We start from the raw sequence: 13,881 nt of genomic DNA, 5'->3' as shown, positions 1-13,881 counted from the left end.
CACAAGCACCCAGGTTGATCTGGGAGGAATCGCAACTCGGTCACATCCCTTAAGTAGTTTCTTTTCCTTTGTTCCAAAGGCTTAGTAAATCTTAGTAAAGCCTACAAAGCTCAGCCTTGCCTTAGCTGGCTGGCTAGCAGAGGGCTAGTTTTTTAGTGAGTGGGTTTGAACAGCCTATGAACAATTGGGTTCACAGACCAGACAGACCAGATTGAAGTAGAAATTGCTCTTATACTCCTACAGGGCAACGTTACCAAAGATACAATCGCACCCCAACGATTCTTTCTTAGCTATAGGTATAACCTAAAGTTCGATGCTGAAAAAGACCAAGTTGCAACAGAACTGTGTCTCTTAAACTGGAATGGATAGTTGTTCCACCCAAGCTCTTCTACTTTTCTGATAGTTTCAAATACATGTGGTACACCTTAAGCTGTGCTCTACTGTCGCATGATTTTGCTCTGTACAGAGTCACCTTTTTTCCTTTTTTAACTCAACTGTTTCCAATTATCTCAACTTGAAAACAAAACACAAAAAAGCTTCATGAACACATTAAACCCAGCTGTGATGGATTTATTAAAAACAGATCATCCTGTAATATAATGGTAGGTAGGTAGGTTTTTCAATCTAAAATAAATCTACCTAAGAACAAATACAATATGAACAAATGATCTGTAGCCATATATCACATGTGCCAAAAGATTATCTAAGGCAGGCACTATTCCTTCTACTTAACAAATGAAAAGAGGAAAACTCTGCAGCTGAATCAGAATGCTCTGTATTATGTTTGAAGTTATGGAAGCATAACCACAAGGGTTTGAATGATTTGTGCAGCTAGAAAGATCATAAAGGGCAGGCTGACCCATCCTCCTCTGTTTTACACCCAGAGATTCAGTACTTTCCTTTCCGAGCAGCTTTAGTTCTAGGATCATGTGGTAGGTGAGACTAAAGCCACAACAGAAAAAGGGGATGGTAGTAAGTCCACATGAACCACTAGTGCTAACCACATAACAGATCTGGTTCAATGGACATTAAAATATCAGGCTAAGCCTAATGATGGCTGGAGTAAAGAACTACAAACACCACCTGTCTATATTCAAAAACCTCCAAGGAAAGACTAGGTATTGCATTTCTGAGCAACACATTAGCTCATCATAAAGCCTTCATAGTTCATTTTCAATGTCATTTTAGCTTTCAAACATGTGGGAAGCTGTGCCCATACAGCATCATGTGGCCACACAGCATCAACTCTTCAGTAGGGAATTGGTATCTTGGAGTCCCTCCAGCAGAACCTATATTAGCATTAAACAGCAGAAACCCTGGGGGCATGTATCTTCAGATGTAAATGAATCTGTGAAGAATGAATGAATTTGCAAATCAAATTGGTTTGTAATTTCTCCTGAGGATACCATGCCACACACAGTAAAAGTTATAAGAGATGTGGGGAAAACAACATGACTTTGGCCAGTGTTAGCTTACTAGAATGCTATTCCAACAACGCCAACTGAGGTATGCTGCATGTTTATGCTTTACTTGCAAGCCAGAGGCAAAACCTGCTGTGAAAGACAACCTCTGTTAAATAATACCAAATCCATGGAATATAAAAAGTACAAGTTCAGAAAACCCCTGATACTGAGGTCACTGAGTGACTTCCTTTGAGATTGGCGACTTCTGTTTTCCACTAGACCTAACATGTCCCAGACAAGCTCTCCTCCGCAAAAGCTCTTCACTTGACATGCCACCTCAGAGCTGATAGTGACAGCAGTTGCTGGATATGCCAAGAGCTGCCCCAGAGCTTTACTGTTCTGGTACCTTTGGAACTGAAATCCTATCCATGTGTGTTTTTGTTTTTGTTTTTGTTTTTTAAGAAACATTATATACAAAGCTATTGAAATATGATTTCAAGCCTTTGTTATAAGGAGCACTGGAAATACACACAACTGTCTTTCCATTATAAAAGCATGTGTATTAAGCCTCAATTACAACGTAGCTCCTGAGGTGAGCCAGGGTGTCTTTGAAAGGTTCTGTTTAGATTTGAAACAACAGGTCAGAGGCTGGCTTTAATCATACAAGAATGGCTTATGGACTTGCAAGGCTGGCAGAAAGTTTCCTGCAAAAGGCCTTCTCAAGAGACTTCTACTACTTTCAGCTTCCAAGTGGGTGGATTAAACTGTAAGGACTGAACAGCATTCATGCTTCTCACTTCAGCCAGAAACAAGAAGTCCACATATAGATAACAAACGATCATTAGATGAGCAAAGCAAAAATTTTTGAAGCAAAATCAGATCCAATTTGAAAAGTTAGAGTAACAAAAGGGATAAAGGTCTGGTCTCTAATTATAGCCCTGAGTGCTATAAACATGGGCCTGTAGTTCAGTTTTGTCTTCCAGCCAGTCAAAATACCTATGGCAACAAGATGATATTAGATTTAACCACTTAAATTGTCACTTTGAGACATCTAGATGGAAGGTGCTACAGGAAAATGAAGCATTATTGCTGTTATTTTTAACAAATGGTTGAGCTGATTAAGGTGAATCACTTACTGAGAGGTAGAACAAAACTACAGAAGCATTACATAACAAGAAAGGCTCAGCCTTAGTCAACTCTAAGTGTTTTGTAACGTAAGAGCTACTTCAAAAACTGATAGCATTTAGTGGTTCCCTACCCTTCCTCGCCAACAAACGTGACGTAGAGTTTGTTCCGCTGGAGCTCCTTGCGTGAATATGCCATTACCTGGTTGAAGGTGCCTTCCAGCAAGTGGTCACGTCGTATAATTAACCTGCAAAGGGAGGCAGAAAGAGAGATGTAATGACTGAGTCTTGTGTGAGCCTGTGAGACTGAAGGTAAACAAGAGCTTGTACAGACAGACATTCATTCCCAGAGAAGTTAATAAAGTTGCATCCACTGGTGCACAAGCTACTTGACCATTATGGGTTTTGAGTTGTTTCATTAGGCTTTTCTGTATGCCTCAGAGGTGAATTTCTTTGCAATGCTGTGATTGGGTTCAGAGTGTTCACAGTGCTGCTAACACTCTCTATGTACAAATCTGTATCGTAGAGGGGGCTGTGAGTTTCCTGTGTACATGAGGTCACAGCTTTCTGGGATTGGCCCCAAATCCTTTCTGGGTTTAATCCAGTGAATGTCCATGGAATTACTGCTTCTGTAGCAGGGTAAGCAAAGGGAGTATCAGTCTCTGTTTATACAGCACACCTATCACTCCCCTGCCAACCTCTAAAAGAACTTAATGAACAGTACATTTAAACACCACCTGTGCAAGAAATCCTTCTTGCTCATATGTTCATGGACATTTTAAGACAGACCTTCTAAAGTGTATTTTGTGTCTGCCTTGGACCCACTTAGGAGGACACCAAAAGGTATAACCAACAGCTAGGACTCCCCAGCTCTGTAAGAATATTTTGATGATGACGTTTGCCTGGAATAAATTGCTTTGCTTCATACTTTTTTTTTTCCCCACAACAGATGTGATTTAGTAGGAAGCCAACCTGATGCATAAATTCAACCAGATGCCCAGGAAATACCTCAGTAACATACAGTCCTTTGACTAAGTTGGATAACTAGACTGAGCACAAGTAGGTACAGACTCATAAGCCAACTAACAAAGGCAAACGCCACCACCGAGTGACAGAGATCCCAAAACACATGGAGAGGCAGAAATCTCTTGCATTCAAATCCAGGATGGCAACCAACACAAAGAACTACTGAAAGTTAAATCTGCACATACAGGCTAACTTCTGTAGGGTCATACTCTTGTCCTGAGTTATACTGATGTGTAGATCCAAAGGATTTCGAGTCACTCCATTGTTACAGTGACTTGGCTGTTAACCTCTGGTGGATATTTGTCTGAATGGATGATTTTCCTACTAGCAAATTACAGGTAGGAATATCAATATCCCTGTTCAACAGGTAGAGAATGGGAGTGTAAGAGAATATGAATCTAAAAGAAACAAAACTTTCACACAAAAGCCTCTTGGAGGTCACTCTTTTGCAGGAAATACTATGATCTTATCTTGCCCTGATAGTTCACGTACAAAATGCATACTCTGGTACGTTTCCCACTCCCTTTGAGTGTCTTCATTCGTGGATAATGATAAAAGACAAAGCTACACCATGTTAGACTACTTGAGTGACTTGTCATAATACTCACTTAATTTTACCTGGACCTTGCCCATACCCTTTGGCTTCAAGTTTTCGATAGAAATTGCGCAGCTTGGCTTCAAAGTCTCTCCTGTATGGAGAAGGTGCTCTTGCACTTGCTCGCTGCAGGCCTGGTGGGGAAAACAAACAGCATCCTAAAGTGTAAGGGGCTTTACATTTTCCCAAATCATGCAGCTGGTGTTTCTAGAGAGAACTGGCTAACAAACGCATTAGGAACCTTTTACAGGTATAAAGTGCACTCAGTATTACTTTTGTTCTACCTGGCATTAATAGAGTTTTAAGTTCCTATAACTCAGTGATTACAATGACTTCCAGGGGCTATCTCTTCTTCGCTAAAAGAAATGTTAAGCTCACCTTGCGGGTGCCTTTGTGTTGCTTCAGCCTTTAACTGTGATCGATCTGAATGGAAATTCAAGGATCAGAAAGGCATGAGAAAGATTGGCATAACTCCCACTCGCGTTTACTGGTATTTAGGTTTTCTTCCCTTCTCTCCCCTCTGCATTGTATAGGAGATCTCTTTACTTGGCAGGATTAAACCTCTGGAGCTCAAAGCAATGCTTCTCACTGGAGCCTAGCACCCTAGCCAAGCTGGGAATCGGGTTTCCCTGTGTTAATCTGACTATGTATTAAACACTTCCAGCTATCAACACAAAACCGCTTTGTGGCATCAAAGAGGATTTCTGTCAGCAAGAAATGCTACATTTTCCTATTACAATTCACACATACAGCAGATTTTTAGCAATTTGGGACCTACTTTGTTTTGAAGTCTGCATTCTCAAAGCAGCTGATTAGTCCTTTTGTATAAACAAGTGCCATGCCATAAAGGGTCAAAGAATGGATCCATGAAATCCCATTTCCTTATCTCATTACAGAAGACAATAAAAACAAGCCCTTTTTATAAGAAATCTGGCAGAAAATTCTCCACAGGCAGGAAAAAAAAAAAAGTCACATTTATTGGGAGCACCAAGTATCATAGTTGCCAGGAGGGAAGGAAATTACTAATTGTCTCTGTGGGTAAAACAGAAAGGCATATTTACATGCAGTGCAAAGAGAATCCCTTGTGACACTTCTTTTCTTCTGTTAGACTTTTTTTCCCCCAGGACATAAGAGAATGGGTGTTCTCATGGGCTACGCAACCAGTGGCAGAAATAAGCAAGCAGAGAGTATGTTGCCAGAAATGAGTATTTGCCTTTCCTGTGCTTCTGTAAGAACAGGTAAAGACCAGTGCAGTTCTTCTAATATTCTCTTAAGTCATGTTCTCACCAAATTCTTAGATTTTTGTCTTGCAAGAGACTTGTTTATGACCTGTCCTGATGTAGAGGAGCGGAACTGTATTAACATGGTGTTAAAACTCATTAATGAAAAGAAGACATTTTGACAAAACACCATCCTCCTATAGACAAGGGTTCAGCATTTAACTTCTTCACACCAGAAAACCTTCTGATTTTCCACAGCCACCTCTGAGATTTGAATGTCTCTTGTCCATTAATTTTGTTTGAAGCCAGATAATTTAAATGAATGTTTAAAAAGCTCAGCCAAAAATGGATTTCTTCAGATCACATTTCTGTCAATTTTCTCAAAATGGCCACCGGACACAGCCATGCAGTGAGACTGCGGTGGGGGTTGTATATCTTGGCAAAAAGGAGACATCAGCTCCTCAAATTTCCATAGCATAAACAATAACTACAGAGACATACCACAGCTGGAAATAACCTTCTCAGACAGTATGTCTTTCTGGAAAAAATGTTTCCCGTCAAACCTAAGTTAATGGGCTCAACACGGGAGGTCAGACTAGATGATCAAGATGATCCCCTCAGGTCTTAAAATAGATGAGTCTTGGGAGGAAGAGAAGTCTTTGGAGCACCGAGTGGAGGAGACTGAACTTTACAGGAGTACTGGAAGTATTGCAATACACCTTTGATTTGGAAGCTGCTCTTTCCTCCCGTCACATAACATGAACGTGCTTCCATGTCAGTGAGTTATGTTTGGAGTGCTTCATTCTCTTATTCTAATCCCTTCCAACTATATAAAAAACAGGAAAATACCTTCTTCCATATGGGCAATTTCTGATCTCTGTGCTTCATCTACTGTTAACATTTCAAGAGATACATAACAGCAATGACAATTGAGCCAGCAAAAAAGCAGCTGGGGTCAGATTCAGAGTGAGCACCAGAATTAGCAGGCTGGCCTTTCTATTTATGAGGAGAAATACCAGAAATGCAAGATTTTGTATTATTTTTTTCCCCATCCCCTTACCTGGAGAATTTTGGGGTGATGAACAGGGTGAGCAGCGAGGAGAGAAACTGTAACCAGGATGGAAGGCAGCTTGCAGTGGTATGTAGGACATAATATCCTCTTCAAAAAGGCTGCATGGAAAAAGTGATAGGGAGAGGTTTGGTTCACATTCATCACATGAAGGAATGTAAATACACAGCATGGTACAAGTCTGCTGTGGTTGTAAGTTTGGGTACATCTCTGAACTCATGGATTCATAAAATCCACAAGTTTCCCGAACCAGGCATGGTCACCAGTAACAAAGAAGTACAAAGTGAATTTTATTAGACATTTCATGCTAACACAGGAGCTCAATCTACTGATGGAAGGTAAGGATCTGAGGCTATGTAGTAAACAGGGACAACTTCAACATGTTAGAAGTGAGAAGCAAAGATACATACATCTGTCTCCCAGGTTGTTTTTCTTGGGTCATACATTTTCACATAGCTCAGCTCTTTGACCGTTTGGATTAAGTTGCTGGAAATAAGTTATAAACTTCTTGCATTAGGCAGTGCTATATAGTGTACCGAAATGTAAGACCAAGACAATAAGATAAGTCCCTATCTGTGCTAAAAAAAGTAGCTAGGACCTAAAGAAAGACCTAAAGACCAAAGTCCCAGTAAAAATTAAAAGCCTTCTCTATGTTACCCAAACAATGCTCACTGCACTGTACATTGAGGTTTCATTAGTGTGACATGGCCCTGCATGCGTGGGGAGCACTGCTGCAGTAAAACTAGCAATTCAATGAGCCGTTGCATTATTTACTTGTACTGAAAAAGACAAGTTTTTTCCTCTTAAAAAAAAAAAAAAACCAACCAAAAAAAACAGGGAACAAGAATTTTTCCATTAAAAGGAAACATTTGATCTGATTCTCTTTTATCTGCTACTTACAGCTATATTGACTGAGCTAGCTCAGGATGGAGTTTACTGCACTGATGGAGGCTGCCTTCCAGGAAGTAAGAGCTGACGGATATATTCTGACTGCATTATTTTGGGTGACTATCAGTAACAATAAATCCTATTCTAATTACAAATTACTTGGAAGATTTAACAAAATCTTTTCAATTATGCTGAGAAAGAGCCAGCCAGCTTCTCTGGTACCATAAGTAATGGCATTGTGCTTTTGATCAAATTGATTACCTCAGCAAAATTACTAAATCTGCATCACAGGACAACTTTTCAAGCCCATGTGTACCCTCTGTCCGAATGTAATGGATCTTCTCCCTGAAACAGAAATGATATTATTGACAAGAGAAGACATAAAGAAAGAAAAAGAAGAAAATATGCCATTATCAAGGTATGAACTATGCATAGAGTTGTTATTCCTTGGTATTTTGCCAGTTCCTGTTTCTTTCCTTACAAAAATGGCAAACATCTTAACTGCCTGATTAATTTTCTAATCTCACTAACAAACTTGCAAAAAATAATCTATTTATATCACTCAGTTTCCTGATCTAGCAGCAAGAGATTTTATACCATATTTTAGAAAACAGAATGATTCTTAGTCCTCTAAGCTCATGTGTAGCACTATAGGTAAGGTCATTGACAGACATTTTGTTAAGGCTACAACTAATATACCACCTTCCATTAACAGAATTTCACATAATACCTCTTCCTTTAACTCTGTCAGTTCTACCTGGCAAATAACATTAAGATATACTTGATATGAATTGATCACACATAAGTTATATAGTACTTGTGTAAAATCATGCATTTTGTTGTTTAAATGAATGTTAATAGAATGGGAAACATAGGATAAGATCCTATCAGCAGATTAGGACCGTGGAAGATACAGATGTACACCCCAATCTGTCAGTGTGTTTCTAAAGCACTGCAGTGCCCAAGAATGTTTATTCAAGTATCAAGTTAATGAATTCTAGCTCAAGTCAAGGATGCGCTTTAGTACCTTGCTGGGTGGGGCTGCAATGTATCCTGAATCAAGCCCTGTAAAAGACAGACATTTGTCTCTAGGACTTTGCTTAAGACCTGCTGTAAGAGCGTTAAACAGTAGCTTGGAATCACCCCTGACCTAAGCTGTAATCAAAGCAATGACCTGGAGGCGAAGGGCTCAATATCCTGTTACAAATCTCATTACGCAGTGGCTAAGCTGTCTAGTCCCTATCACTAGTCAATTTTGTTCTCTGCTCAAAAGGAGATAAAAGCATCATCTGTTATCTGAGAAATGAGAATTCAGATTACAGCTAAGAAAAAAAAAAGAGGCTGAAATAATTTGATAGTGAAGGTAAAAAAAATCCTCAGTTACAGAAATGTACATCTTGAATACAGGAAGCATTTTTCATTCTGTCTCTCTCATTTTGTTTGAACGTATTAATTCTTTCAGGAAGGAATTCTAATCCTTACAACCAAAGAACTCTTTGTCTGGCCCTCACAGGTAAACAAGAAGTCAGTAAGGCTATTAGCAGAAACTCTGCTGCAGGAACTTGAAGATCCTTCCCTTGCTCTTCCCTCCTTTACCAGTCCTGCAGTCACAATTTTTACTGCATTGTACAAACTAAATTCTTGGTCAAACTCTTAGCTAGTGCACACTGGCATTGCTGAGACTGACTAACACCAGCTCAGGTTCTTGGCCAAAACAATTAATTTAAGCTTTGGAATTAGAATAAGTTTAAAGTGCACTGGCTCTTGGTTCTGTTTTTTCTTAAAAAAAACCTAACAGGAAAGGAATGGGCATAAGAAAAAGAAAGATAGAATTTAATTACTTTGGAAAGGACTACCATTAAGTCGTAAGTGAGAAAGACTAAAGACAGGACTACAATCTACTCCATAACGTTCCTATTTCTTTATAAAATCTAGGGTGACTATGTCCATGGCATGGGTATAAATCCAACCATGAGGTAAAATCCTGGATCTGCTGAAGTGAGTGGGATTTTGTTGCTGACTTCCATCCAGACACAATTTTAACTCTATCTTCTGAAAAGCAAAGTGATAATTGTAGGTGAAGACTGTTTCTGCTATTCAGTAATACTTAGAGTGGAAATTAGATATGCCACTATTTGCCCATGATTATTTCAGTTCTTCTTACTTCTTGGGTGTCAATGGAAAGTAACTATAGTAACTACATAGATTCTGGTGGTCCATGCCTACTCTTTAATGGTGACAGTTCCATATGGGGCCCATGTTCATCTTTTGTACTACAGTTACTAGAATTTGTTTTTCCTCACTACAAGAAGTCCTTCCTGGAAAGAAAGTGGTACCTGAGTGCATGGTTTCTGGCCAAGCTGGGCTGACGCTCCTGCAGCATCTCAAAAATGTTGGGTTGGCGTAGAAATGCAACAATCTTGTCATTGTAAGCTGGAAAAGGAAAAAAAAAAAACCCGAGTCTTTACTGACCATTGGTGACATCACCGTGACTGTGCACAGGCACACTGACTGCCCTGCTAGTGAGCCACAGGGCAACATGAAGCAGTGCATATGGTTGATGAGAAGTTCTAAAAGCATCTTTGTGAGCGCTGCTTTGAAAAGAAAGCAGAAACTTTGCTTACCCAGAGGTAATGTCTCATGATGGTGCTGGTTTCGAATAGCTGTTACGAGACTATTGCCTGGTCTGGCCAACAGAGTAACTCCTCTGTTTCGAGAGACTTCGGAGGCCTACAACATCAGCGGAAAGGGAAAGAATGATCAAAACTGACCATCGGTAGCACCTCAGTCAGTGAAAAGGTCTCTCATCTTTACTTCTGTGACCTTCAGAATGGTCCATGATGCTGACTGAAGGACAGAAAGCCTGCATAAAAATTATAGCTTTATACTTCAGCCAATTTAAAAAAAGGCAGGTAGTTCTGTGCTTCCATTGGAGGGACACCATTATCCACAGGTATCACACCTCTTTGATGCTGCAGGGAAGGCACCAGCATCCAGAATTAAATGCAAGTTAATAAAGGTATTGCAGTGATGGAGTCCTCTGGTTCAATTAAAATAAAATCTCTGTAATATTATACAGTCTCTTGTTTTAGCACAACTGCATTTACTTCAAGGTTTTTACAGCAATGTTAATTTGAAAAAAGAAAAAATCCACAACACTGCTACACGTTCACGCAGCTTTGTTGAAGGGAAATTCTATATTGGAAATAACATGAGGAAGGTATACCCATGTGGATCACAGGACAGAAAAGGGCTGTATTATCACAAAAAATGGTTGCCTAGCTTGCATAACCAGAAATAGAAGTTGAATTGTACACACTGAAAAAAGAACATAATCCAAAGAGCTGATAAAAAGAGTAGTAAGAAGGAAACTTATCACTACTACTTGATTGAGGCACTTAAAGAACACTACTGTCCTAAACACAGTACCTAGTGAAGGGAATCATGTCAGGAAGGCAGATACATTAAAAGGCGAGCAAACTCTTAGGTATGAGGATATTAAAAGCCATACAATGGCGTCTGGCAATCTGCCTTCAGTAAGTCATTACTTGCTGGGTAACTCTTTGGGGACTTGTGCAAGTTGAGGGGAACCCACCTCTCTCTCACGTGTTCCTCTAAAATATGGCCACAGTGAAGCCAACAGAGAAGCACTGCTACAAAATCAGTGTGAGGACACCTTGTATCAGGGCAAGATAGGAACTGGGAATTCCAATTGCCATTCTACTGGGCCAATGGCTGCTCCTTTCTCACTGCACAAATTGTAGTACTTGGCAACCACTTCAAGAAGAAATTGCCTCTACTCCAATATTTTAAATGCTTAGCTCTGCATCCAGGCAAATGGTGCCAACCCATTTTCAGTGATACAGCCAAATGCCAGGTCTTCCAACTGGATATATATGAAAACTGTGAAGCTAGATGTGACTGGCAAGTTGCCTTTGGAGCACATAACGCATAAAATGTTTATATGTAACAAGATACCGGTCAGCATACTTGATACACATCAATACACAGGTTAAGACAATGAAAAATCTTAATGATTCTAATTAAACATACGGTAATTGAAAACTCAAAACTGCTGTGAAAGTGCACAGTAAACGTTTCGTTCCATCACTCAGTTGTGATTTCACTTGCACCCATTTTATATTGGTATGCATCTGCTGACTACAAGAGAGTTACCCCAGTGTCAGGGAGAACAGTCAAGCCCAGTCAGAGTGTGGATGGTGGGTGAGCCTGTTTTTGAGGGTGCTCTCTGACTCATGTTTGGCAAAGACAAATCCTGTGCCCGTGTTGCTACACATAGATCTATGAATAGAAAATAGGAAGGGGGAAAGGGAGGTGTAACAGAGGAATTAAACCCCCATCTCCCACAAAAATTAGCACCAGCAGGTATTTGCTTGTCACTTGGGAACTGCACGGTATTTCTGCCCAGCCTGCTCATGTCATCTGATTTTGGTTTTTAGAAATTTTTTTTTTTGGCTAGCCTTCCAGTGCTGCCAAGCTGTGTGCCTGAACATATTCTCCTGAAGCAAGAATTCTGAAAGGAAATGTGTCTAAAGCCCATGAAAAGAAACCTTCGCTTCCCCCTTGCCGTCTTCCCAATTCTGGTTTAACAGCTGAAGTCATCCAAATTGTAAGAATCCAGTTCTGTACACACCTTAATAAACTGCACACTCTGTGGTGCTGTATTCCTCTTCATCACCATCATTAGGCACCACTAATGCTGTGTTTGGATCATGGTCTTTACGCATTTACACCTCTAAACAATTTTTCTCTGGCAACACAACAGGAAAATTCCCAGACATCTAATTAACTTCCATTCTGCTAACACTCCTCTTTCCGATCTTTTAGCTAATATAGTAGAATTGATTGCTCCATTTCAGTGTTTAATCACAATCGCCTTGTCTACTTTGACTTTCTAATTGAATCATTTAATTTAGATTAGCATGCTATTCTCTAATTGAAAAAAAAAGTGACCCCTCTAATGATTTAGTGACCTAGTTCATCTAGTGCAGGGTAATCTGACAGTTTTATGGCAGGGATTAACAGCTTTGCAATTGATCCTGGGACATTGCAACCAGAGTGGAGAGTCCAAACTATCACAGGAGCCTTTCAATGATATAATACCCTTTCCTGGGTTTTAGATATCACTGCTGGATTTGAGAGGCTCCTGCCTGTTTGAGGGCTGCTGCTTGCTTGTTGCGGTTTGGGTCAGTAAGGAGATTTACATACTGCTATACCCCAGCACCTCCTCTGCTTTTCTTGCTAACCAGAAACTCTTGCTTCTCCATTACGGATGTCTGCTTGCTGATTCTTTTTGTCTTTAAAATCTCTGCCCTGTGATGATACATGTTGATCTCCATTACAGACAGAAAGTGCCTTAGAGGGAATAGAAAGTGCTTCTGACCTGTTCCCTTTATAGCAGTGGCAGAAGGAAACGAAGCACTTGGTGACTTATGTTCTTTTAACTACTGATGGCCAGTATAGCTATCCGAACTTCTCTTTCAAAAATCAGGTAACCAAGAATAGCACCAACCACCAATCCTGTAAAAGATTGCTACCCTTAAAGAAGTGCTTACTAAAGAATCTGTAGCATTTCAGTCAAATTAATATTTAATATAAAGAATCTACTCAGGTGGACATCAAATGTTTTTACATAGGTCCTTCATTTAGGAGAATATTTCAATATGAAGAAAAGCATAAATATTACAGAATAATTTGTGAAATAGATGCTTTCTTTCCTGGAAGAGGGAAATGGAGTTCTATTAAATGCACAGATAATATTTTTAAAACAGCTCACCATATACAGATTAAGGGAAAAAAAGCAGTTTTAATCTCTGCTTGGCCTGTTAATAGTTGGGGTAGGCCTTGAATAAAAGTACTTGGAAGCAACAGTCAGCCTTCTACAGAAGCTGTACAATTGCTATTTCTAGTCTCTAATGAGAATGAATTTTAAATGTCATAAAGCAAAGAAAACTACCATATTTGAGAAAGCATATTTTTAAGTTCCAATTTCATGAGGGAGTTTTAAAAGTACATTTGAAATACTGAAAATAAATTCTTTATTAGTATTGCAAGGTATTCTGTTCAACATCAAGATTATTAGGCAAGAATCAAGACCACATTTCAATGAGCCAAAAGGATCTAGAAGATTCATGGATGTCAATGGAAGGGAGTGCAGGAGATCACTGTTTTTCTTCAACACTACAACCTATTCACTGGACTGCCTTTGGCCAGGTTGCTCAGAAACTTGTTGGTGACTAAGACAAAACTGGCTTTTGCACTATGTTTTGGCCTGAAAGCATGAAGAAATGGAGACCCAATACCCACATAATCATTAGTTCCTATGGTTAACTATTCTCACTGAGTTTCAGCCCTGCCTTATTTTAATTGAATTGGTTTGGCTTTTACTACCAAAACTTAGTTCTCATAATGCCTGTCCTCTCCTAGATTAAATTCATCTTTCTATTAATTTTCTAAGAATTCCAGACATTACACTTGCTTTTTTGTCCATTGTTGAGTACCGAGATCACAATTTCTGAGAACCATAATAATTTCT

The 13,881-nt window shown here is 39.5% G+C and overlaps 1 protein-coding gene across 1 annotated transcript in view; it reads right to left on the bottom strand.

The window, feature by feature from the left end:
• Positions 1–13,881, bottom strand: part of HECW1 (HECT, C2 and WW domain containing E3 ubiquitin protein ligase 1) — a gene marked incomplete at its 5' end in the record, with an annotated part of 164,909 nt that overhangs the window by 35,046 nt on the left and 115,982 nt on the right. Inside the window, 6 exons of the mRNA XM_010289929.1 lie at positions 2,662–2,775; positions 4,162–4,282; positions 6,429–6,538; positions 7,587–7,670; positions 9,662–9,758; positions 9,950–10,055. Of these exons, the coding sequence (XP_010288231.1) occupies positions 2,662–2,775; positions 4,162–4,282; positions 6,429–6,538; positions 7,587–7,670; positions 9,662–9,758; positions 9,950–10,055 (632 nt within the window). The remainder of the gene's footprint in view (positions 1–2,661; positions 2,776–4,161; positions 4,283–6,428; positions 6,539–7,586; positions 7,671–9,661; positions 9,759–9,949; positions 10,056–13,881) is intronic.

This window comes from Phaethon lepturus, unplaced genomic scaffold (assembly GCF_000687285.1).
Source record: "Phaethon lepturus isolate BGI_N335 unplaced genomic scaffold, ASM68728v1 scaffold6906, whole genome shotgun sequence".
NCBI classification, from domain to species: Eukaryota; Metazoa; Chordata; class Aves; order Phaethontiformes; family Phaethontidae; genus Phaethon; species Phaethon lepturus.
The sequence above is the reverse complement of the archived record's forward strand: the minus strand, read 5'-3'. Positions and strand labels throughout refer to the sequence as shown.